The sequence below is a fragment of the Pipistrellus kuhlii genome, unplaced genomic scaffold (assembly GCF_014108245.1).
Source record: "Pipistrellus kuhlii isolate mPipKuh1 unplaced genomic scaffold, mPipKuh1.p scaffold_m20_p_43, whole genome shotgun sequence".
In the NCBI taxonomy this organism is placed as follows: domain Eukaryota; kingdom Metazoa; phylum Chordata; class Mammalia; order Chiroptera; family Vespertilionidae; genus Pipistrellus; species Pipistrellus kuhlii.
This window is the reverse complement of record NW_023425544.1, coordinates 1,535,967-1,561,351: the sequence shown is the minus strand read 5'-3', so window position 1 is coordinate 1,561,351 and position 25,385 is coordinate 1,535,967. Positions and strand designations below refer to the sequence as shown.

The 25,385-nt window shown below is 54.6% G+C and overlaps 1 protein-coding gene across 2 annotated transcripts; it reads right to left on the bottom strand.

Annotated features, from left to right (window-relative positions):
- Positions 1–1,734: 1,734 nt before the first annotated feature.
- On the bottom strand, positions 1,735–22,725 carry LHX2 (LIM homeobox 2). 2 transcript variants are annotated; one of them, XM_036412061.2, is made up of 5 exons: positions 21,861–22,725; positions 20,212–20,414; positions 18,902–19,305; positions 13,020–13,225; positions 1,735–2,649 (listed from the first exon to the last, which is right to left on the bottom strand). In XM_036412061.2, exons 1-5 carry the CDS (start codon positions 21,978–21,980, stop codon positions 2,362–2,364), a joined length of 1,221 nt encoding a protein of 406 aa, XP_036267954.1. In that variant the 5' UTR covers positions 21,981–22,725; the 3' UTR covers positions 1,735–2,361. The 2 variants fall into 2 exon arrangements, with proteins under 2 accessions (XP_036267954.1, XP_045428014.1); XM_045572058.1 differs by having other exon boundaries at positions 21,815–21,902.
- Positions 22,726–25,385: the final 2,660 nt, after the last annotated feature.

The following is a 25,385-nucleotide window of genomic DNA, read 5'->3' as shown; positions in this document are numbered from 1 at the left end:
CATCCAATAGAATATACTGAGCCGCTAATATAGGCCAGATTTCCTGCTGGGCCTTCCTCACCTTACTTTGCCCTCACTACAACTCAGGCAAGGGTCATTATCTTCATCTGCCAGCTGGGGAAACTGAGGCCCAGAATGGTGAAATGACACTCAACTCGCACTGCTCAACAGTAGAGACTGCAACCTCATTCTGCCTGCCTCTACACCCCCCTCCTCTCGGGATATGTATTTTCTCTGGGTTTTTGAGTTGGACTGAAATGTGAGTAGAGGAACCAAATACATTTGCTTTTGCCCTCCTGAGAGATTTTTAAAAAAAATATATTTTATTGATTTTTTACAGAGAGGAAGGGAGAGAGATAGAGAGCTAGAAACGTTGATGAGAGAGAAACACCGACCAGCTGCCTCCTGCACACCCCCCACCGGGGATGTGCCTGCAACCAATGTATATGCCCTGACTGGAATCAAACCTGGGACCCTTCAGTCCGCAGACCGACACTCTACCGCTGAGCCAAACCAGTTTCAGCATCCTGAGAGATTTTTAAATGTTCTGTTGATCATTAAGAAATCTGGGTTCGTCCAGCCAGTGTTGCTCAGTGGTTGAGCATTGAACTATGAACCAGGCGGTCAGGGTTCAATTCCCAGTCAGGACACAGGCCCAGATTGCAGGATCAATCCCGAGGAGGAGGGTGAGGGGTGCAGGTGGAGGGGCAAAGAGTCTCTCTCATCATTGATGTTTCTCTTTTCCTCTCTTCTTCTCTGAAATCAATAAAAATATTTCTCAAAAAGAAATAAACTGGGTTTAAGCTGCCCTGTGGTGAGTGAACACCTCAGAGGGAAAAGCCTCCCGCATGGCCTGTCACCAGCCCAGAGAAGAGGAGAAAAGGCAGGCTTGATAACCTCTGACCTCTACAGGGTAAGTAACCAGCACAGGGTGTTTAATATTAAGGGAAGGAAGGAAGGAAGGAAGGAAGGAAGGAAGGAAGGAAGGAAGGAAGGAAGGAAGGAAGGAAAGAAGGAAGGAAAGTTTTTGTTTATATATCCTTCATATCATGCTGTGTTAAGATGATCTTGCCCTAACTGGTTTGGCTCAGTGGATAGAGTGCCGGCCTGTGGACTGAAAGGTCCCAGATTTGATTCCGGTCAGGGGTATGTACATTGGTTGCGGGCACATTCCCCGTAGGAGGTGTGCAGGAGGCAGCTGGTTGATGTTTCTCTCTCATCAATGTTTCTAACTCTCTATCCTTCTCCCTTCCTCTCTGTAAAAAACCAGTAAAATAAAAAAAACAAAAAGATGATCTTGTGTCTGCCTCTGCCTCCATTCTAAAGTCCTTGAGGGCAGGGACTGTACCAACTTCATCTCTGGGTCTCAACAGCCCCATGAATATTACAAAGAATATCCATAAAGTATTATAAATAGCATAAATAGGGAGGAGCTGGAATTTCTCTCTAGACTTCAATAACACTCTTTTTAAAAATATATATTTTATTGCTTTCAGAGAGGGAGAGAGAGAAATGTCAAGAATGAGAGCGAATCATTGATTGGCTGCCTCCTGCACGCCCCCTACTGGGGATCAAGCCCACGACCTGGGCCTGTACCCTTGACTGGAATTGAACCCGGGACCCTTCGGTCCGCAGGCTGACACTCTATCTGCCGAGCCAAACCGGCCAGGGCTCAACAAGACCCTTAAGTCGTGTGAATTTCACACCCAACTAAACAGCAGCGGCACCCACTAGTTTCAATAAGTGGTTTTATTATTGGTTAGATTTCACAAATTCTGATATTCGAACAGACTTCCACCTTAAAATTCTAAAACAACAAAGCGACCGTTTGGAGGGGGGTTGATTTTTTTTCCTTTTCCTTTTTTCTTTTTAGGACTATTCAAAGTAACAAACTTTTTTTTTCTTTTTTTTTTTCTTTTTTACATTTTTGCTCTGGTCATAAATATACAGAGAGAAAAAGAGGGAGAGAAAAATGAACAAGTCGTCGTCGTCCGAAGTATGGAGATAAAACGGTATTCCTAAGGCACGTGGCAGTCTTTGAAAATACAGAAGCTCTAGCCAACTTAAATTATCTTCTTGTTCCTCCTCGCTCAGTCCACAAAGCTGGACAGGGACCCAAATGTTGTGTTGCAGATAGATCTTCCAAGTTAAGACCCCTCAGTCCACCCTGCTGCTGCGTGTCAGCCGGACGCGCAATTACTGTCTTCCTCTGTTTCCGGGCGAGATCCTAAAATGTGGTTAGTTAGTTGCTCAAAGCCTCTATTTTTAAAATACACTTGGAATTCAACTAAAGATAATTTCTTTTTTAAAGAAATCGTGGGGCCGAGGCGTGGGGGGGCGGGGGACGTGGGGCGCGAGTCATTAGAAAAGGTTGGTGAGAGTCGTTTGTGAGGGGCTGTGGGGCTCGTGGCCCTCCAGGCTGCCAGGCACAGAAGTTAAGACAGACGTCACGGTCGGCAGGGTGGGGCTCGTCAAGTCTGTGAGGGTGGTGGGGGTGCTGGAGGGGCTGAGCGAGGCGTTGGAGAGCTCCGAGGCCGGCCCCGACGGCGTTCCCGTCTGCAGCGCCGCCTCGGCGGACTTGTCCACGCCCGTGTTTTCCTGCCGTAAGAGGTTGCGCCTGAACTTGGCCCTGGCGTTCTGGAACCAGACCTGCGTGGGGCGAGAGGGAAGGGCTGGTTAGGGGAAGGCGGCCAGGCAGAAGACAAGAGCAGAGCATCCCCCGGACTGCCTAAGGCAGAGACCCTCATTACCGATCAGGAAAAATAAAGAGTCGGGCTGGTCATAGTCTGCTCTTAACAAAATAAAAATGTCTTTTTCTCTCATTTGGCTATTCCTGGGTTTCCCTTTCTGTGAGAAGGTTCCAAAGCTGAGCCACTCTCTCCAATGTGGTAGCCACTAGCCACCTATGGCTACAGAGCAGGTGACATCCGACTAGCCCAAAGGTACCCAGTCTGTGAAAAAAAGTAAAAGAGTTCAATGATAATTTTTATACTGGCCACACGTTGAAATGATAATGTGTTGGATCTGCCGGGCTCAACGAAATATATTCTGAGAAGTTAATTTTACCAGTTTTTTTTAATGTGGCGACTAGAATTTTTTAAATGTAAAATTACATAGGTGGTCATGTTGTATGTCTTTTAGACAGAGCTGCTCTGGAAGATTCGTTCAAATCAAATCTTGATGGTTTCTCACAATGGTCGAGAAATTAAAAGAGGCTTTGTGGGGTTTTTTTTTTTTGGTTTTTTTTTTCATCAGTCACTTTTAAGCACACAATAGATGCCACGAGTTCTTGTCGGCACAATTTTTAACATGTTTCAGGATCACTAAGTCTGGGAAATACGAGAATGGAGTAAAGTACAGAGGAATCAACCAACAAAGAATTACCAAGAGGAAGAAAGGGACACGAACCTACTCCCCACCACCACTGGCTGGAGAAGCCGATTCCCTGGAGCCCGGGTCCGGGTCTCAGGGCAGGGCGGGCAGAGGGGAGCCGCTGCCGAGAGCAGAGCGAGGCTGTGACCCGCAGACTCCCATCCCCAGGCCCATAGGTGAGGGAGGAGGGGTGGGCTGCACAGTTGGAACCGAGCTCGGTATGAAGAGGGTACCAAAGGGACAGAATACGGGTTTACTTTCACTTTTTTTGAGTGGCAGACACATGCCCCCATCCACACACATACCTTTGCACAGGAGCCTGTCCACAGGCACGAAGACCAGCACAGAAATCCATCTATACAGCGCCACCCCCCTCCACCCCCTCCCCCCAAATATGCCCACCCATCTAACTGCACAGAGATCTGGCTGTAAGCAGGGCTCCTCAAAGGCCTAGGAAATCCAGGCCGTTGTGGGGGTGGGAATAGGCTGGGGGGGGGGGGGGCTGTGTCTCCAAAGAGAGAAGCCCAAAAGGCAGGGCCCCCTCACTTCCCCTTGCGTGAGGAAATCACCCGCCAGAAGCCTCCCCATAAAACACAGGGCCTCGGAGGGGGATTCTGTAGATTCTCGGGTGTCCAGTTGCGAATTTCCAGATGTGCCTGCATCTGCCTGTCTTCCCAGTGTCTCGGATGGGCGGGAAGGGCCGAGGCCCGGCCCCACCCTCCCCTGGGGACCACCCCAGCTACAGGAGCCTGTGGCTTCACACCCGCCTTTTTGGTGGCCTCATACAATTTGGGCTCAATTAAAAGCACAGCCGCGGGAATCCTGGAGTAAGGAGGGAGACACGGGGCCGTGTGAAGTCGGGAAAAAAAGCTCTCTCCCCAGCGCGCTGGGCCTTCCCGGGAAGAAAGCACAGTTCCCCTGGCCTTTCGCCCAGAACCAGCCCATCGCCTCTCAGAGGCTTGCACTTAAGCCCAGCGCTTCTAAAGCTTCTAAAGCACCTCTACACGCTCTCCGAGAGGAGAGGCGGGGAGGTCCTGGCTGGTCTGCAGAATGGCTGATGGAGAAAGCCCCAGAGGCCCTCGGAGAGAGGAGGTGACTTCCCGGGTCTGTGGCAGGCAGCTGAGGAAGGATGGAGTCTTGGTGCCAACGTTTGTGCCACAGACACAACGTTTGTGCTGGCCTGTGTGTCTGTCCAAGCAGCAGCCAGAGCGAGCGGCCCTGGGGGTGGCAAGTGGCGCAGGGGCCCAGGGCTCCAGGCCCCGGGAAGGGCTGGGACTGGCTGTTTGGCTGCGGGCTGTTTGCTGTGTCTCTGCTGCTGCTCCTAACTGGTTGTAAACAATGACACCCTCCTCCACAGTGCCTTCTGGGCCGGTGTACTGGAGCTGAGGCACTGGGTGATAATCAACAACCCGCTGGAAAGGGAGCTGCTGTGAGGATTGGGTTGGGGTGGCTTGTCACCTTAAGTGGAGCTTCACCAGAATTCCTTCCCAAATATTTAAAAAACGTCCCCTCCTGGGTGACTGTTAGGACAGGGACCATGTCTGAGTCATCTCCATCCACGTCATGGCACAAGGACTGGCAAAGCTTAAGAATCAGGGATATGCACTGGAGATAACAACACAACATTAATGGACCTCTTCCTATGTGCCAGGCATCACGCCTCCAACATGCTCAGTCACAGGTGATCTCCACGATAAGCCAGGTAGGGAACACTACTATCATTATTCTCTGTTTTATAGATTGAAAGCCAGTGAGGCTCAGAGAGGTGAGGTCACTTGCCCAAGGTCACACAGACGCCACCCTGAGATTGGAATCCAGGAGTCCAGAACTCTCTGCCATTAAAAAATCCATGCTCTCCTTACCTCCTCTTCCTGAGTAAGTCAGCAAGCGAAGGAAGAAAGGAAGGAAGGAAGGAAGGGGAAAGAGAGCTGGATGTACCTTCTAGTTCTGGTTCTGCTACTGACCAGCCAAGTGGCCTTGGGTGAATCCCTTACCTTTGGCCACCTCAGTTTCCCCACCTGGACAACAAGAGGGTTAGACCACATGATTGCTATGGGCCCTTGTGTTCTAACAGGTTGGGATTCCAGGACAGCCGCAGCAAGGAAGGAGATGATCTGCTCTGCCACCTATTTCCTGAAATCGACAGTTCTGTCTCATGTGGGCAATGCCTAGCCTGGTGCACGGGGCATCCCAGGAAGCCCACCCTGCTCTGTGCCCCTCCTTAGGCACCAGCTGTCCCTCAGACTGTTTGGCCTCACAAATCCCTTTCCCAGGACTCTTTCCTCAGTGAGACAGGAGGGCCAGTAAGAAACCTACTTTACCCTAAGAATTCCCCCCTGGGTCTCTGAGAAAACCAGAAAAAAAGGTAAAAGCTTCACACCCAAAGATGGCCACTGTGGCATTTTTTTTTTTTTTTAAATAGCATCAAACGAATGGCTGCATCCCGTGTCCCACCAGATGGGGCAAGCGGAAGTCATGACACAGCCCCTCCACCCAGTCGAAGGGAAAAGTCTTATGACAAATGTTATGTGAGGAAAAAAGAATTAAAAAATTATGTATCGAAACTTCATAACAAAAATGATGATGATGAATATGAGTCACTAAGTGTCAGGCATTGTCTAAGCAAAGTTCTAAGCATTTTGCACAAATTAACTCATAATAATAATGCCTTTTAAAGTAGGTACTAATATTATTGCCAGATGAGGAAACTGAGGCAGAGCCCAACCAAAGAGGTGGAGCCGAGATGTGAACTGGGGCAGGCTGGGCTCATGCCCTTAGCCACTACTTCACCTCTAAGCTGCAAACCTGATCATCGATTTTCCATGTTCTTGTATGGGTAATTTTCTCCTATTTTTCTAATCTATCCATATGGTGGTTCTATTGTTTTATAAAAATTGTAAAAGGCTTTAAGAAAAATAATAATCAGTAGGCAGAATATCATGAACCCTTGGTTCTAGCCAGGACAACAAAATCTTTGCTGTGGGGTCTTGGAGGAATCACTCTACCTCTCTGAGCTTTGCTTTCCTCGCTTCTAAAATGAGAGTTTCAAGCCAAGTCACCTATGAAACTCTATCCAGCTTGTTCTACCATCTGTGACTAGACTGGACACTCCCCTCAGCCCTGTGCAAATGATAAACCAAACAATGCTCACTCACCTCATTTGACAGGTGGGGAAGCTGAGGCGAAGAAACGAACAGACTGGCCCTAGTTTAAACCCCACCTCCTCAGGGAGGCCATTCCAGGCCACCTCCTTTACCAAGTCAGTTCCCTGCATTATACGCTCTCGTTGCAGCCCTGTGTTTTTCCGTCCAAGAACTTCTATTTCATTTCTGTCAAGAGTCAAACAAGTGTCCTAACCAGTTTGGCTCAGTGGATAGAGTGTTGGCCTGTGGACTGAAGGGTCCCAGGTTGGATTCCGATCAAGGCATGTACCTTGGTTGCGGGCGCATCCCCAGGAGGGTGTGTGCAGGAGGCAGCTGATGGATGTTTCTCTCTCATTGATGTTTATAATTCTCTATCCCTCTCCCTTCCTCTCTGTCAAAAATCAATAAAATATATATTTTTAAAAAGAGTTAAACAAGGGTTCTGTGGCCATATAAATTTGGAAAATGTTGGATTAGACCAAGTTGGATTTCTCCAAGATTTCTCAGTGCCTGTATGAATGCTAATGGGCTCTGATCTCCAACTCAGAGACACAGTTAACCTTTAGTATTTTCCAAACTTATTTGGTCCCCAAAATCATTAAAAAAAATTTTTTTTTATTAGATATACCACATGTAGAGAAAAATATAGAGATTAATCTTAGCGGCATCTTAATGATTTCTATACCTTGTTGCACTCCTGTCTGTCCTCTGCAGTGTTCGCCCACTCTCTGGGTCACCGCTGACTCCTGGGGCCTCCCGCCTACCCGGAACATGGCAGAAGGCCAGTGTGTTTGTTGAATAAGCAAGTGAACAGAGGAGAGCGAGCGTTCTCACCTTGAGTTCTCACACAGATTAATGATGACTAATGCCTCATCCCAAGGATGTTTTTAAACGGCCAGCCGTGCATGGTGAAAACATATTTTCTTTCAAAGGAACACCTAAGGAGACCTTCACCCATCCAAATCAATCCGCTCACCATCCCTCCCCAAGCTCGGGGCATCTTATCATTCAGCCCGTGTGGTCCTCCCTCAGAGAGCTATCAATGTGCTAAGGAATGGTCTCCACGCGTTTGCAAAGCTTAATTTCTTAATGGACCTCTGTCCACGGGGCCCTTCTGTCTCCCAATCACCTTGCCCACTGAAGGAAAGCCAGTATTATTGTTGTCATGCTGCTAAAGATCACAAACTTGAGCGATTTTTATGCACTTATGGCTTCCTTTTTATGCACAGGATCCCTGCTTTCTTACCAAGATGTGGTGTCTCTGACTCTCTCTTCCCTCTCCCTCATCTAGCCTGCTGCTGCATTCTGAGCTAGGACCAGGTGTAGGGATCACAATCTGTGCGCTGTGCTACAGTGGGAAGAGCTATGGAGTCAGACCCTGGCTCCACTTACTAGCTGGGAGGCCTAGCCTCTCTGAATTTCACTTCCTCATCTGCAAAATGAAGATAATTATTTTTTTAATTTATGCAAAAGCCGAAACCAGTTTGGCTCAGTGGATGGAGCATCGGCCTGTGGACTGAGGGGTCCCAGGTTCGATTCTGGTCAATGGCATGTTATGTTGGTTGCGGGCACATCCCCAGTGGGGCAGCTGATCGATGTTTCTCTCTCATTAATATTTCTAGCTCTCTCTCTCTCTCCCTTCCTCTCTGTAAAAAAAAATCAATAAAATATATATTTTAAAAATAAATAAAATTTACTCAAAAGAGGTTGATAGACTGAAACCTGATATGCCAATGTATATGAAATTATGTGCATTTGAGTCCCTAATATATACATCCTATAAATTACACTTTATCTCATTTACTCCTTGTAACCACCTATTGAAGTACTATTAGTGCTCCATTTTATAGCTGAGGCCAGAGAGGTTAAGTCACTTGTTCAGAATCACTCAGAGTAAATGGAGAGCTGAGTCTAGACCTCACATCAGCTGACTCCAAATTTCTGCAGAGAGAGTGCATCCCAGGACTACCATGTTGGTGATGCTTATGCATTACAGATGCAATAATTGGCTGAACACACACACATACACACACACACACACACACACACACACACGCCCACCACCTTTGGGAACACAGCTTCAACCTCAGCCTGTCCCTGCCATGCACTCTCTGAAGGGTTGGGGTGCACCACAGCCTGCAGGGGGCACCCAAGACCTAGTACCATCCAGCTGGTGTAGTTAAGTGATGAGCAACCATTTCACAGGCATCTACTTTATACCAGCAGGCACCACGCTAGATCCTTCCCCCTCATTGCCTCGATCCCCAGGTGCCAACTATGATCACCTCCATTTCACAGATAAGGCTCTGGGAGGAGAAGTTCAAGTACCCAAATAACACTGCTGGTAAGTCAGAAAGGATATGAACCGAAGCCACTCCACCAGCTGCCTCACCCAAATCTGTTCTCATCCCATCTCCACTGGCTGGCTCCTCAGCAGCCAGGCCACCTGGGAGAGAGGTCCACCTGCCAACACCTGGCTCCTACAGCCTCAAGCCCGTCACTTCTCGCTAGGTCTTAAGCTTCTCATCTATAAAGTGGGCAGGAAAACACTAAGGTAAGATAGATGAGTGGCGGGAAAGATAATGCTTTGCAAACGACTGCAGAATCATGAACAGTTGTGCCGCTGGATGATTTGGGGCAGGTGGAAATCATTTGGGCCTCAATGTTCTCATCTGAACAGTGGGGGAGGAGGGATCATAATCCTGACAGTAAGGAGTCAACAGGCAAGTGTATTTCACAGGCCTTTCCATGTTCCTGACACACAATAGAGCACATAAACAGGTATTGGTTAGGAGACACACAATACCTATTGGCGTTTTTTTCTCCTCAACTAGTTCCGAGTCCGGGTGGTAGAGGCGGCACACAGATGTGAGGGGGCCTGGCTCAGGATTTGAGAGGCAAGCATTAACCCAGGTCCCTCAGGCGAACCATTCCTCTCACATAGGACAGGGGGTCCCTCCCCTGGTCTCCCACAGGACAACCCCCACACCCACAACTAATCACATTCTGATACACTGACAGCGGGTCTGTCTCTACACCTCACAGGTGATTGTCTGCAGGAACAGGGCTGTGGCTCCTTCGCCTCTGTATCCCCAGGGCCTGGTGCTGAGAGACATTCGGTCAGATGAGAGAATGCGAGAGAACCATACTGAAAGTCCAGTTTGCTCCTAAACCACAGAACCAAGCCTCCTGCCTCACCGAAGCCAGCGGAGACTGGTTCCTGCTGGTTCCAGCCTCAGACTCAGCTATGGGCACTGACTCTGTTTCATATAATCCGGGTAACAGAGGCATGTGCTCTTAAGGGTGCCCATTTTACAGATGAGAAAGCCACAGCTCAGAGAGGGTAACTGATTTGTCCAAGCCACACAGCCAGGGCGTGGAGGAGCAGAACCAAACCCAGGTATTCCCAAACCCAGCTCTTGATTCCAAGTCCCTGCTCCTTTCCCAGCCTGCTCCCGGTTGGGTGGGGGTGGGGGAGGGGGTTGGTCCACAAAACAGCCATCTAAATAGGGGGAGGATCGAAGTACCCTACTGACCAAGGAAAAGGCAGAGGCTTCCGACCCCCACCCCCCCTGCCCCGTCCAAATCCATCCAGGCTGAGAAACCGGAAGAGGCGCCAAGGAAGGTCCCTTGATCTAACCCACATGTGTCAAACACAAGGCCCGCGAGCCAAATCCGTCCCGCCAGGCCTTGCAATGTGGCCCGCACTGCGCTGTCATCACTGCACTCCGCTGCGTTTCCATCACAATGACAGTTTATGACTGTTCAGTAAACCATTCGGCCCGCAATTTAGGCTGGATTTTAGATTTTGGCCCCTTCTCTGATTGAGTTCGACACCCCTATAAAAAATCTAACCCCAAGAAGGTCAAGCCCAAGGGAAACGGAAGAACAGAAGGGAGGGGTCTTAAGCCCTGACCAAAGAGACCCTCAGGCAAAACGAACCCAAACAGAAAGGGCAAGGCATGCCAGGCAAGCACAGGGGTGGGGGTGGCAGCAGGCGGGCCCAGAAAGGCGCACCAGCACCCCATTGGCCAGCCGTCACCTCCCTCCCTACGTCTCCAAGCCGTCTCCAAGCCGCAGAGACAAAGCTGCCCCAGACTCCGAGCTCGCCCAAAACTGCAGATCCTCACCCATGACACAGTCTCACCCCCAAAAGGCTTTATTTTTCCCTTTTCCCTCCTGACAAATTCAAAGGAAAACAGGGCGGCTGCGCAACCCTCCTTGTCCATCACCATCAATCCCTCGGCGTCGCCTCCCCCTTGCCTCACCCCTCAGTCCCTGAAGACCTGGGGCCAGAGGATGGGTCAGATTGGCCTAGACTCTAATCCCCGCACTGCCCGCCCCCTCCCTGCTGTGAGAGACAGGATCACTTCATCTGTCAATTTTCATATCCCAAAATGTGCACTGCTCTCTTTACAACCGCACGTTCTGAGGAAGACATCGGTTAGGCTTGCTGTAAAGGGGGGTATTCTCCCACCTTAGTGTGTGAGTGGGGACATTGAAGTCCAGCGACCAGAACAATCCTTCGAACTGTTAATATCAGTCAGCTGATTAACCCAGTTAATGTTCTTCTTGGCCACTATCCACTGGGCAGCTAAGGTCAGCCCCTGTGGTGGACATCATCTCAACAGCTCTTCCAATCAGCCTGCCGTGGAGATCATTTTTTTGTGTCGGTTTCACACACAAGGAAACTGAGGCTCAGGGGAACTCAGTGACTTGCCCAGTAAGTAAAAGGAGGAGCTGAAGGATTAAGAAGTGGTGTCATGCTATGTCCTAGCAGCATTTCTCTCCAAACACACATGGAAAAGCTATACAGTGTAGAACCCGAGTTCTGGTCCCAACTCAACTAAAATCACCAATGCCTAGGTCACTTCCCTTCTCTGAGACTCAGTTTCCCCCAAAATAAGAAAATAAAGAGGAGGATCTAGACCCGTGGTCGGCAAACTGTGGCTTGTGAGCCACATGTGGCTCTTTGGCCCCTTGAGTGTGGCTCTTCCACAAAATACCGCTGCCTGGGCGAGCCTATTTTGAAGAAGTGACGTTAGAAGAAGTTGAAGTTTAAAACATTTGGCTCTCGCCGAGACTGGTTTGGCTCAATGGATAGAGCATCGGCTTGGGGACTGAAGGGTCCCGGCTTCGATTCCGGTCAAGAGCATGTACCTTGGTTGCGGGCACATCCCCAGTAGGGGGTGTGCAAGAGGCAGCTGATCGATGCCTCTCTCTCATTGATGTTTCTAACTCTCTATCTCTCTCCCTTCCTCTCTGTACTAAATCAATAAAATATATTAAAAAAAAAAAAAAAAAAAAAAAAAGAAGAAGAAGAAGTGGTGTCAGCCGAAACCAGTTTGGTTCAGTGGATAGGGCATTGGCTTGCGGACTGAAAGGACCCAGGTTCGATTCCGGTCAAGGGCATGTACCTTGGTTGCCAGCATGTCCCCCAGTGGGGGGTGTGCAGAAGGCAACTGGTCGATGTTCCTAACTATCTATCCTTCTCTCTTTCTCTCTGTAAAAAAATCAATAAAATGTATATTTTAAAAAAAAGAAGTGGTGTCACCATTCTTGAGTCAGGAGCCTGGAACTTCCAAACTGGAGTTTTTAACATCTTTGGGATGATGGACAGACAGACCCTTTGAAAGTCTGGCAAGGGCTCTAGATCCTCTCTATCAAGAAAGCACCCTCATTTTATTGAGTTGTACACCTGAAACCCATATAATTAGCCAATGTCACCCCAATAAATTCAATAAAAAAGAAAAGAAAGCGAGTGCCATTCTGAAGAGTTTCAGAGGTGCCCTTGGACTCCCTCCAGCTCCCCGTGGGCAGACCCAGGAGAGCCCCCCGGCCTGCCCGGGGCATCTGCCCACATCCACCTTCCTCACCAAGCCTTGCTTCTGGGAGAGTCTTACATACAACAAAGAGTCAGAGGAAAAATCTAGAGAGACACTGAAAGAGAGAAACTAGAGCGAGCAAGAGAGGAGCAAGAAGCAGAAGGAATTAACGGCTAATAGCAGTTGCCCTGGATGGGCCTCCTGGGATGAGGGGCGGGGAGCTCTGGATTTATCTGAAATGTCTGAACCCTCTACAGTATAAACATAGATGAGTGTCACCTGAGTGATAAATAGCAAATATGAATTGTTTACAAGAAAGAAAAGAGACTAAGTGTGGAGACAAAGAGGACCGAGGGGGACACAAACACACATGCGCGCGCACACACACACACACACACACACACACACACAAAAGAAAGAAAGCAGAAAAAATTGAGAGACAAACATTGAAGGAGAGAGAAGATGTGAAGTTAGAAGAAAAAAAAAGATTGAAATACAAATAGAGACCCACTGAAGCGATGGAGAAAGAGAACGGAGGAAGGTAAACAGAGCAGAAAGGCAGACTGAGGGAGAAGGTTCTCCAAGGCCCAGAGCCCGCTGTGTGGTTCAGCCCCTTTGGTTCTGCCCCAGGTCTCCGCAGCGGCAGGTGCCCCCGCCCCCACCCCAGGCCCCAGCTGACCTGGAGGACCCGCTTGGTGAGGCCAGTCTTTTGGGCGAGCTGCTTCAAGTCCTTGGCGTCGGGGTTGTGGTTAATGGCAAAGTAAGACTTCATGGTCCGAAGCTGGTGGTGCTTGAAGGAGGTGCGCATGCGCTTTGTCTTCTGGCTGCTGGGGTAGGGCTGGTCCCGGTCCAGGTGCTCCGCGTCGTTCTCGTTGCAGCTGAGCGCTAAGGAGGGCACGCAGAGGCGGCAGGTGAACCTCCTGACTCGCTCCTCCCACACGCTGCCTAGTCCACACCCGCCCCACCCGACACCAGCTGTTTCCAGCCTGAGACAGAGATCTTATCCCCATTTCATGGGTTTAGAGGGGAATTTGAGGCTGGGGAGAGTGACCTGCCCACGGTCACTCAGCTAGGAAATGCTGATTCAAAATCAGCTCGAGGAGAATCCAAACCCCATTTGGAGGCCCTGTGTTACAGTAAGAATAATAACAGTAATAATAATATGAATAATAACAACTATTATAACCTGTCGATGACATATTCAACTCCAGAACTCTAGAAGATGTGCTAAAGGGATCCACAGACACATTTTCATTGAATTCTCAAACCCTCTGAGCCAGGCAGTCTTTTCGCCTTTTTTACTGACATTAAAACTGAGGTTCAGAGGGGAAAGTCACCTGATGAAGACCCGGCATCAAAGGGACTGCGGGGCCCAGGGTCTTCCTAAGGGGGGATTATCCCCGGGCTCCCCCCACGGTGTCTGGGGCTGGCACCTGGAAGCTGCTCGCTGCCACCTCTCCGCCTGCTTTCATTCGGCCCTTATCAAAAGTGCTGTGCGGACTCCGGGGCCGCGGGCCCTGGGCTGGAGGTCAGATATTGTATTTTACAGTTTAAGCCTCACCGCTGCCCCGTCAGGCAGTTGTTGCCAGTTTTACAAGTGGGGTAGTGAGACAGGGAAGTTAAGTGATCTTCGGAAATCTCGGAGCGGCAGAGTTCTATCCGGGAAGGGAAGGAAGCTGGGGAAAGAAATGAACTTGTATTCGGCACCTCGGGTATGCCCTTGGCTTTGTGAACACCATAGACCTTCACTACTGCTCCAGGGGTGGCTGTTGCGATCCACCCCATTTTACAGATGAGAAAGCGAATGCGAAGGGAAATGACGCCCTGCCGTCCACTGGTAGCAGCTGAGCCCAGACTCACCACTGCAGTCCTTGCCTTTTCTTTCCGCTACAGCACAAAGGCAGTCAGGGATGACGCATGACTCTTTGGGGAACCCTTCCCCACCCAGAAGGGGCCCAGCTGGGGCCTGGCTCCCCAGGCCTGGAAGGCACTGGGGGCAAGGGACCCGGTGGAAACCTCAAGCCTCGGGAAGTTGCTTGGCAACCTGGCGGCTGATTGAGACACGCAGGATCCTCTCCAAGATCCCCTCATCACATCCGGAGTTATTCCACACATAAGGTCTTACTTTGGGGGAAGCTTCACAGATTAATCCAGTCCCCTGAACTGGGAATACGTCTTGTGCCCCGTCACATGCCCACAATGGAGCTGCCAGATTTAACGAACATGGTGCCCGGTTAAATGTGAATTCCAGATAAACAATGAACCATTTTTTAGTGCAAGCATGTCTCCAATATTGCGTGGGACATATCTATACTAAAAATCCAAATACTACGTGACATACACTTACACCAAAAAAGTATTTGTTGTTTGCTTAAAAATTCAAATATTACACAGGATACACGTAGACTAAAAATTTGTTGTTTACTCCAAATTCAATTTAACCGGCGCCCTTGCCTTGTGTCTGAGGACACTACCTCAGACGAATTCCGGTTCTCCTGGAGGCCTATGCCTCCCTCTGCCCAAGGGAGAGCAGCCTCTTGCAGAGAGAATTTGCAAAATTCGGGTCCTGTTCCTAACCTCAGGGGTCCCTTCCCACAGGCACCCAGATCCCCCATCCGGGCTGTTCTCCCACTCACAGTGCCCAGAGTGAAGAACACGAGGCCAAAAGCTTAAAGGGGATCAGAAAATGACTCCAAACCGGATCCATGGAAACTGCCCTGCCCCCTCTTGGGGACCAGCGACCCTCTTCTTGCCCCCAGTCCCCAGCTCCTGGGGGTGGGGGGAGGGCAGGCCTTCCCACAGGGGATCTCTGAGCCTATCCCTCCGCCCAGCTCCTGCCTGGGCCTCGCTGCTGTTAATGAGTTCCGTGGGGACCCTGGCGCCCCATGCACCCAAGGGATGTGGCCCGAGAGTGGCCTACATCAGGGTGTGTGTGTGGGGTTGGGGGGCGTTGGGGAGGGAGAAAGGGCAGAGAAAGGAGAGAAAGAGATTGGGCCAGAAAGACTGAGAGAATGGAGAGAGAAAGGAGAGGGGGTAGGAAGGGAAAGATGGACAGAGCCAGGAAAGAAAAGAGGAGAGAGAGAGAGGAAAGCAGTGGCGACGTGGAGAACCAGAGACAGCTACAAAGACAGGAGGAAATTAGGAGAGACACAGAGAGAGCCTGAGGGGACAGTGAGGGCCAGGCATAGGGGGGGAATGCGTGGTGGAGGGTCCCAGGCCACTGAACTGAATCCCGGGTCCAAGGAGACCAGGAAGGCCTGTTGGGAAGCTGGTATTGGCTGGGAGCGCGCAAAGGGAAAAGGAGGGAAGGGGACAGGGAGCCGCCAAGGCAGGGAGGCCGCTGGCTGCCGGCAGTGGGGGCGCAGGTCTGCGCTGGGGAAACCAGGCCGCGGGGGAAGGGGCAGCGGAGCCCAGATTAAGCCGGTGCCCAGACCCCCTCGCTCCCCACCCCCCTAACCCCAGTCCCCGGGGCGAGTCCAGATTCCCCAGGATCCGATGGGGAGGAGCAAGGGGCCAAGGGGAGGGGAGGACCTGGCTTTCTCTCTCCTTTTTTATTTTTTCTTTCCTCTCAATTAGGCCGATTCAATGGGAGCTAAAGAGCTCGTAAAATCATGAATAATTTACTCGTGATCTGTTATTAACCCATCGGGTTTCGAGCTCTTGTCGCCGGTGCTGAACCTGTAATCAAATCTGACTTCGCCTCATTTTACTAAAGACGAGATTGTAGGTTCAATTGTCTAAATAATGGATTGGAATCAAATCAGTAATTACGCTGCCAGGCGCGCAAGCGCGCGCGCACACACACACAATCACACACTCACACACACACAATCACACACTCACTCACACACACACAATCACACACACACACACACACACACACACACACACACACACACACCCCGGCTCGGGGAGGCCTGGTGTCCGGCAGGTCCACTCGGGACCCCGCGGCCGTGGCGCCCCAAGTCCGGCGCCCAGTGCGCGGCCCGCGCCCCTCGCCGGCGGCGGCCACCTCGCCCGTCTCAGCCGCCCGCCCGCGGCCCGCTCGGGGAGGTTTCAGTTCCACCTCCGGGGCCGGGGCCGCGCTCTCGGCCGGAGGGACAGCCCGAGGAGGGCCGCCGTGGCCACCGCCGCCCCGGAAGGACTTGCCGACCTGCGGCCCCGCGGCTGCAGCCGTCCTTCCCGCGGCGGCGGGCCCCGCGCACCGACGGCGCCCCCTCCCCCTCGGCCGCCGCTCGCCCCGCGTGAACCCGGGGCTGCGGCTCCCCAGCTCCCCGTTCCCCCGGAGCCGCGGGCTTTGCAGGGGGCGGTGTGGCTGGGTGCCGGGCACTCGCACGAACGCGCTCACGTCCTCACGGTCGGACACACTCAGACACCGACACTGGCCCCGCGTACACACACCGCCCACACCGCCCGCAGTGGCACCTCCACTGCGCCCCTTTCCCGGGGCTCCCTCCTCCCCCACCACTGCCCTGTGCCTCCCGCGTGTGCCCAGGAGGGAAGGAAGAAGTCAACAGCCAAACCTGGCCAGGCCTGGCGGGGCGGGGCGGCCCTGGAGGCGCCCTCTTCCCCAGCCTGGGCCCGGGAGCCCCGAATGAGCGAATGAGCGAGCCCCACGGCCGCTGGAGAGGCGCCCGGCGCGCCAGCCCGGGGAGCTCGGCCTCGCCAGGCCAGGGCCGTGCACACGGGGAGAGCGGGGAGGGAAACTGAGGACCGGGGAGACACACGCTCAGAGAGACATAGAGAAAGGAGGAGGAGGAGGAGAAGGAGGAGGAGGAGGAGGAGGAGGAGGAGGACCGAGAGAGACTGAAGGAAAAAACAACAACAACAACAACGAGAGGAGCCAAGGAGAAAAAGAAATGGCAGGGCTGGGGAATGTCTTGTGGAGGTGCCAGCTCTCCTAAAACTCTCCTAAAACCCCTCTCCTGCTCGCTGTGGCAGCCTCAGCGGGGAAGGGGGCTGGAGAGCAAAAAGCACGCGCAGACACAAATCTCTGAACTTCTACCTATCGAATCCAAAGCCCGTTCTGAACCTGCTGCGTCCTGGGGAAAACGCCGCGATGCCTCTACCTACCCTCCCAGCACCCCATGGCCCGGAGGCGTCTGCAGAGGCCGGCCTCCCTGGCTAAATAGGCGCGGCTTTGTTTGGGGGACTCGGGTATTCTGTTTTCAGGATGGCTGGAGATGAGGGGTGGAAGCTTTGGGGAGCAGGATTTCTGGCAGGGCCTTCCACACATCTATAATCCGGCGGCGGGCCTCCCGTGGTCCCTTCGCCATCTACCAGGCTAGGGGCTGCGCTTGCCTCCAGCTCGGCACGGACACACACACACACCCCGGGACCTTCCAACAACCAATTTCGTTGGAGCGAACAGGGGAAGCCCGCCCGCCCCTTGTTTTCCTCCCCAGCCAACTCAAGACGTTTTAAGATCGAAATAACCCTGGCGCCTTCCCCACCCCTGCCCTCTGCGGGCCGCAGGGTCCTTGTTTTGCTTTGTTTTGTTTCCACTGGTGCAACAGACTAAGGGGAAAAGGAGGACGGAAACAAAGTCTCCGAATCCGATTCTGTCGCAAAGGAAAAGAAAGAAAATAACGGCAAGTAAACTCTGTCTCGTTCGGAAGCCCGGGGAGTCGTAAACCTTCCCGGGCCCCGGGCAGACTTCGGGCAGATGTTGGCGGTTCCGTTTGCTGCGCCCCAGAACTTACCTCCGCGGCCGCCCTAACCGGGGAAGGGTGTGGGGAGGGGGCTGAGCCTCGCCCTCATGGCTCGGGGGTTCAAGACGCCGGAAATGCAAAACGACAAGCCTCACCCTTACCGCCCCCCTCCCCCCCTCCCCCAAGCACCGCCAGGCCTACCCGGGTCTCCTCCCCAGGCGCCGGCTTCTGAGGGTCCAGGCTCTTAACCCAGCGCCCCGCTGGCGCCCGGAACTCGGAGGCAGGAGACCGGGGAAAACCGAGACCTGGCTGAGCAGAGGCTCCGGCGGCGGATGATCACCGCCCGCCTGGCTCCCAGGGCTCCTGGGGCCCGTTTCCCGGGCCTGCCGCCCGCAGGGCGTTTTTACGGGACAGGCTGCAGGGCCATCGGATTTCCGTTGTTCCCCAGACCACTGCCAGCCCTTCCTCTGGGGTCCCTGGCTGCGCTGCCCAGTTCGTTCAACGCCCCAGCTCCCTCCCGCAGCCGCGCAAACCCAGAGTCAGTTTGGCGTGGGCTCCACCTTGCTTTCTCTATCCTCGTGCTTACTTTCTGCCCAGCAAGGTGAGGGGAAGGCCCAACCCAAAAAGTCGCCTCAAAAAAAATGTCTGTACCAGGGGCAGCAAGACCCTAAAGCCCTCTCTGGTCCTGCTTTAGCCAGGGGCATGCATACGAGGCTAAGGTCCCACCAGCCAGATCGTAGGGTGGGTGCTCTGGCCTGGGAAGCTAAGGGGCAGCGGGCCCCGAGTGCTGCCTATATACGTGTACACAGCACAGCACGGGGATTCATTGGGGCGGAGGGGAGCGATGGACGCAGCCACGCACTTTACTCCAAACAGACTGAAACGCACGCTCCGCGCGCCCGGCACTCACCGGCGTTGTAGGCCGCCAGGTCCGCGCCCGGGCCCGGGCTCTTGCGCTTCCTCGGCCGCCCCTTCTGCACGGTGCCCACGCCGTTGTAGTAGGGAAGGCCCAGCGGGTTGGCCCCGGCGGCGCCCAGCCCCGCGCTCTTGGCCGCCGCGGCTGCAGCGGCTGCAGCCGCCACATCGGCGTGGTTGAAGTGCGCGGGGTACTCGCCCTGCAGCAGCGCCTCGAAGTGCAAGCGGCAGTAGACCAGGCTGTCCTTCATGCCGAAGTGGTCGCCCGTGGTCAGCATCTTGTTACACGTGGTGCACGTGAAGCAGTTGAGGTGGTAAACCAAGTCCCGGGCCCGCATCACCATCTCCGAGGCCGAGATGCCCAGGTGGCAGCGGGCGCAGCGCTGCACCGAGAACCGCCTGTGGGGACCATCAGGGGAAGGAAGGGCTGTGGCGACAGGCGGTTGGGTACCCCCATATTCCTCCTCCAGGTGCCGCTGCTGCCAATGGGGAAAATCCCCTCCTGGAGATGGGCAGCCTGGGTCTTCACTTGGAAGGGTGAGGGAAGGGGGAATACATTGTAACCAAGGTCTGATGCTACCCTGGAACTCAGTGCCCCTTAATGGCCTTCAAGCCTCCAAAGGCTTCTACTTAACCCAAAGCCGGAGCAAGCCCTACGGAAGTCCTTGCTTGGGAGTCGGGGGAGAAATTCCCCGCTTACCCTGCCTCCAACTCTAACCCTGCCCTCCACACCAGCGCCTACAGACCTCTGTAATTTGTAAAACAAAAACAAAAACCGCAGAGACAAGGAGAGAAAGAGGAGGGGAATATATAAACAGACTCTAACCCTAAACCCGGAGAGGAAAAAACAAGAAACCTGGTACCTGTTAGTGGGTTCTTTAATCCTGGACTCCCATCTCCCAGAAAGATCTGGAAATGCCCCCATCCAATCCCCCAGCTCTCTCCCCAACTTTGTTCCATGCCAGCCCAGGCCACCTGGGTTGGGATGGTGTGTAGTATGTGCTAGTTTCTGTTCCCTCTGGTTGACCCAGGAAACTTTCAAGGGAGAGGGGTGCAAGGACCCCTGAACCCAAGCTTAATTATGGTCTAAACTCAGAAGAGGACAGCTTCTGCTTTTCTCTGGATCCCTACACTTCACAGATATTTCCAAGAGTGTTCCCCAAATGACTGCGTGTAAAGGCTGTCCCCCAATTCTGCATGCTGGCTTGAAGAAGAGAACCCTCCCTGGGGATGGGAGGGAAAAGAGACAAGACCTCATCGGAGATGGAGGATTCTAGGGCAATGGGGCCCGAGGTGGGGGGCTACCTGTAGTAGTCTTCCTTGCAGTAGATGCTCCCATCCTTGCTGAAACAGGTGAGCTCTGACTCCAGGTTGAGCTTGCACTCGCAGCACTTGAGGCAGCGCATGTGCCACTGTTTGTCCACAGCCAGCAGGTAGTAGCGGTCGGAGATCTTGCCCCCACAGCCGGCACACAGCGCAGCTCGGTCACTGCTGATGGACGGCATGGTCTGCGGAGGGAGGGAAGTGGGAGACCCGCAGCACCCTGGTCAGCGGGTCAGCCCAGGGGAAACCAGCACCCAAAGTTCCCACCGTAACCGGCTAACCCTAAACGCCAAGAAAAATGCCAAGGGTGCGCAGAGTGCTTCCTCCACCCCAAAATGCCCATATCCAGAAGGTTCAGAACCCAAGTCCGTCTACACAGCCCAAGGAGGCCACAGGAGTGGTTGCTGACCTGGATAGATCTCCCCCACTTCACCCCTTTTCTGTACCTTCTGCCCTTTTCCCAGAGAGTCTCGGACTATGTTTGGGGGCTGAGGCAGTGGTTGGCTATCCCAGTCAAGCCCTCCAGAAGCTCCCTCCAAATCTGTTCCTTACAGAAGCCACTTGGCTGGGCCCCCGAGGAAAGGGGTAAGATGACCATTAAAAGACACCCTACACACAGACTCCTCTCCAGAGACACGGAGAGTTCCTGGCGGCCAGCACCAGTGATCACTGGATCCTTAAGCCAAAGGTTTAGGCTAGGGCAGGTCACAAGTCCCAGGATCCTGAGAGATGATGGGGGGCGGAAGGGGGAGTGCATAGGCCCAATCCAAATTGTGGGCTAACCAAACTGACAGACTGACAGGCTGAGGTGGCTTAACCGGGGAAAGAAGAGCTCGCTGGGAAGACAGGCACCGGCACTGCTGCTCTTGCTTTCTGTGCAGAGAAACTTCCTGTGTTCCCACCTCCTCTGCCTCTAAAGGTCACTTCTGGGCCCGGACTTGGGCAGCGAGTGCTCCTCTGGCCCCCAGGGAGGACGGAGGCGAGGAACTGACTATTTGGGGCTGGGCTGGCATAGCCAGGTGTGGAGATTCGAACGGACTCGGCTTCTCCAGAGCCAGGCCTGGGAGCCTGAACTACGAACTACAAGCCCCGGCCTGGCCAAGTCCAATGGATCGGAAAGCCCAGGTCAAGATCAACAGAAAGCGGAGACTTCACTCCCCGAAATTGCGCTGGGGAGGGAGGAAGCCGGATTGCCAAGAAGCCGGATGGGCCCACGCCGCCGCCAAGCCGCCGGCTGGAGCCTCAGTGTTCCCGGTTGCTTCGCCCTTCTCGGCAGCGCCAGCAGCCAGGGCCAAGCGGTGGAGGTGACCAGAGGGCCCCGCCAGGGGAGAAGAGAGCCATCTCGGGCCGCAGGCAGGACTTTACTCTTACTTCGGGAGAACTACTCTCTTCCACCCTCCGGGTCTAAAATTTCGGTCTCCATCGTTTCCCCCCTCTCCTCCCCAGCAGCCTGGTTTCCCCCGAGCGGGGAGCTAGCTACAGGCCTGGTATCCCGTCCGCCGATCCCCAGCGCCCCGTCCCGCGCGGCACGAAGGAAGCTCCCCAAAGTGCCCCAAAACTTAGGGGAGCGGAGGCGCGGACTCACAAGGCCCCGTCCCAGCTTTCGGCCCGATCCGCAGCCGCGCGCCTACCGTCTCCGTGTCGCCTCGGTCGATGGCGGAGCTGATGGCGGGAGCCTCGCTCTTGGCCCTGCGGTCCATCTCGTCGATGACCCCGTGCACCTCGGGGCCCGACAAGCTGTGGAACAGCATCGCGGCGGGGCCGGCGGGGCCGGGGGCGCGGCTCCTCCGCGGGAGGGCTGGCCCCCCGCCGCAGCTGCCCGGCGCTCCCGGCGCTAACGGGCCCGGCGCATCGCCGCCGCGGCCCCGGCCCCGCCCGAGCTCGGCTGCGCCCCCAGGCCGGGCGCCCGAGGGCCAGGACGCCTCCCGCCGAGGGGCAGGGGCCGCTACATCGCGGGGCGCCTGGGCGGCGGCGCCAAAGCCGGGGTCAGGAGGGCGAGGGGCTGGGGGGAAGGAGGAGGGAGACGGGGCAGAGGTCGGCGCCCGCCGCGGGCGCTTTCACGCCGCGGGCATCGCCGACCGGGCTCCGGCGCCCCCGGCGCAGAGCAGGAGCGCAAAGTCTGCCCGAGGCGGCGGCGGCTGCGGTTGGGGCTCACCGGGAGCGGCTAGGTGCCCGCGGCGACCCGGCTGCCGGGACCTCTCCACTCTCCGGGGTGCGTCCCCAGCCCAAGGCGACCGACCCGCTCAGGCGCCGGGTGGGCGACTCAAGTAGGGGTTTCTCTGAAGCCAGCGAGCCGAGCCGAGCTACCCGGAGGATTGAAGAGGAGGAGGAAGAGGAGGAGGAGGAGGTGGAGGAGAAGGGGGGGGGGGGGGCGGGAGGAGGTAGAGGAGGAGGAGAAAAAGGAGGAGGAGCAGAGTGGGAGGAGGAGTCGCCGGCCACAGGCCCAGCCGCGCGCAAAGCTCTCCAGGAGCGCGGAGCCCAGCCCGGCTCTGCAGTCCGCGCCAGCCCGGCGTCCGCGCCTTTTCTACGGCCGCGCCTGACATCACGTCCTGCCGCCGCGCCATTGGCCGCCCCGCACCCCGGCCGTGGCAGCGCGTGCTCCGCGAAGGCGGGAGACCCGGGAGGGAGGGGAGAAGCGGCGGGAGGAAAACAGCCACGAGATGGTGGGAGCTGGTGGGCGAGGCTGGAGGGGAGGAGTGGGAGGGAGGGAGGGCGGAGGTGGGGGGGGGGGGGGAGAAGAGAAGGCTGTTGGAGTTTTTAAGCTAGGAACAGTTTCCTGTGATTTCTTGGGGAAGGGAAATTAAACCCTCTCTCCCTGCCTCTCTATCCCGAGAAGGCACATCTAGAGGATGCTTGCAGAGGTCTCACTCCAGCCTTCCCTCAGAGCGGAGCCGCCGCCTGGGGAGCTGGGAAGGCAGGCCTGGGATGGAGCGCCCAGAGCCTTGGGCTGCTTCCCGCCCAGTTGGGCCTTGGGGCCAGCCTCCGCGCCATGCGGACTGCCCGAGGCTGCGCTGGCCTCCTGGGGACCCAGCCGATGGGAGAGCCGAGAGACCCCAGGGAGGAGGGCCAACCAGCCTCTCCTCACGCCTAGTGAACTGGGGCCGATTTCCTTTCGCTCTTCCCACTCTCTCCCCCCGGACTTCAGGAACTAAGAAAGGCATGGGTTTGAATCCAAGCCCTGCAATGTATGCACACACTTAACCTTAGGCAGATGACTCGACTCCCCTTAGCTGGTCTGATCTTTCCCATGGGAGACATCCCCTTCCCATGGTGTGATGAACAAAGGAGATCGCGGATGTAAAAATGCCTGGAACGTAGCAGGCTCTAAGCAAATGCTTTCATTGCTCCCCCTTCCCCCTCCTCATCTCCTATTAAAAACTTTCCCACTCTGAGCTAGGTTAGGCATCCACAAGGTTCTTAAAGACCACAGACCCATTATCTAGCTACTGGGGGCATCATGCCACAGACTCAGCTGCTAACCAGCGCCCATCCAGCTGCTTGGCTGCACCACTTCTCCAAAGACCAACAACCTGTCCTTCCTGGTGAGGGTAATCCCAACTGCTCCTCTCACCAGCCCCCATACTTCAGGCTCAACATAGGATCGTTGGGGACTCAAGGGCCATACCCAGGTGTGCGGTGAAGTTGGATTTAGAAAGTAAAAAGGGATGGTAGAGAAAAGCCGAAGGAACAAGTCAATGACAGAGTCCCACCTTCCGGGTCTGCTTTGGAGGTGGGTTGGTCTGAAGGGACCTGCTTGCCAGGAGGAGGAAAGGGGCTGGTGGGGACCCATGCAGTTTATCTTACATACGGGCACAAAGTTGAGGCAGCACAAGATCATACTTCCCACATAGCATACGTTAACTTTTAGACATAAGCAAGTGAGTACTTGTAATGCCTAAGCACGTGCACTCATGTTCACGTGTGCAAATTTGTGTGTTCATCTTCATTGGCAAAAAAAAAAAAAAAAAAAAAAAAAACAAGGCCAGCGGGAAGGGGAAGCTAGGAAGCTAGGGTCTACACGTGCACACCGAGTGTAAGTGTCCACAGCCAGGCAGAGGCAGGCATCTGAACAGTGGCCCTAGTTCAAGTTCACGTTTCCGTACAATTGCATGCCCAGGTGATTTTCCTGAATCCCCTGTGCACTTTCTAGGAGGCCATGTTTTGCATATTTGCAAAAACTCTTGAAGTGACAAGTACAGATGCCCCCACGTGAGGGCAGGACCCTAAACCCAACAACAAGCATGTGTGTGTGTTCACACAGCCTTGTGCTTTGGCTCCTGCACGCGGCCTGCACCTGGGCACGGACTCCTACACAGGCATGCTCTCCCGAGGCATCTGGGGCACTTTCTTTCAAAGAAAGTTGGGAATGAACATCCCATGTGGGAGTCACCAGGGTTCATCTGGAGGTCGCCCAAGGGGTAGAAAAAACGGTAACAGCGCTGGAGCGTTTGTCCTTGGCTGGATGCGGTATGTTTTCGGAGAACTCAGGGGCTGCCTCAGGAGCTGGGGTGTGTATGTGGGGGGACCGGGCGGGGGTAAAGGAGGGGGACTCGGTAACTTGCCCATGACTATCCCAAGAAACCTGGAAACACCCCCCACCCCCTCCACCCCTGAAGGACGGACATGTAAGTATAGGATTTTGTGGCCACCTCTCTGACCAGCAGCCCACACCCAGCGCTGACCGGTTGCAGTCACGATTCGCACCCGGTGCCCCTGCCCGCTCCCCTCTGGGTGCCAGGCTGGGGCGCGCCCCGGTCGTCTCTGCGGGGAGGGATCGGAGTGCCCGGTCCAGGGTTCCGAGGCCAGTACCTTGGCTCATCTCCCCCGGCAGCCGGGGTACGTGGCACCACCACCAAGCCCTGTCCGCGGACACCCCACAAGGGGAGGAACAGGCTGTGAGCACACGTCCTGACACGTGAGTGACATTTACCCCGTGCGAGGAGCCGCAGCCCTCGGGAAGGCAGCGATTAGGGGGGCGCGGGGAGGGGGGAGCAGCAGGTAAACTGGATCCTTGCGAGGTGCCGGAAACAGCCGCCCCTCGACGCTCCTCCTCCCCACCCCCTCTTCCCCCCAGACGTGGGGAAAAGAGCCCCGAAGTCGCTGGAACCTGGCTTTGGCGGGAGGTGACAGGTGACGAGAATTCAGGTTCTGGCTCC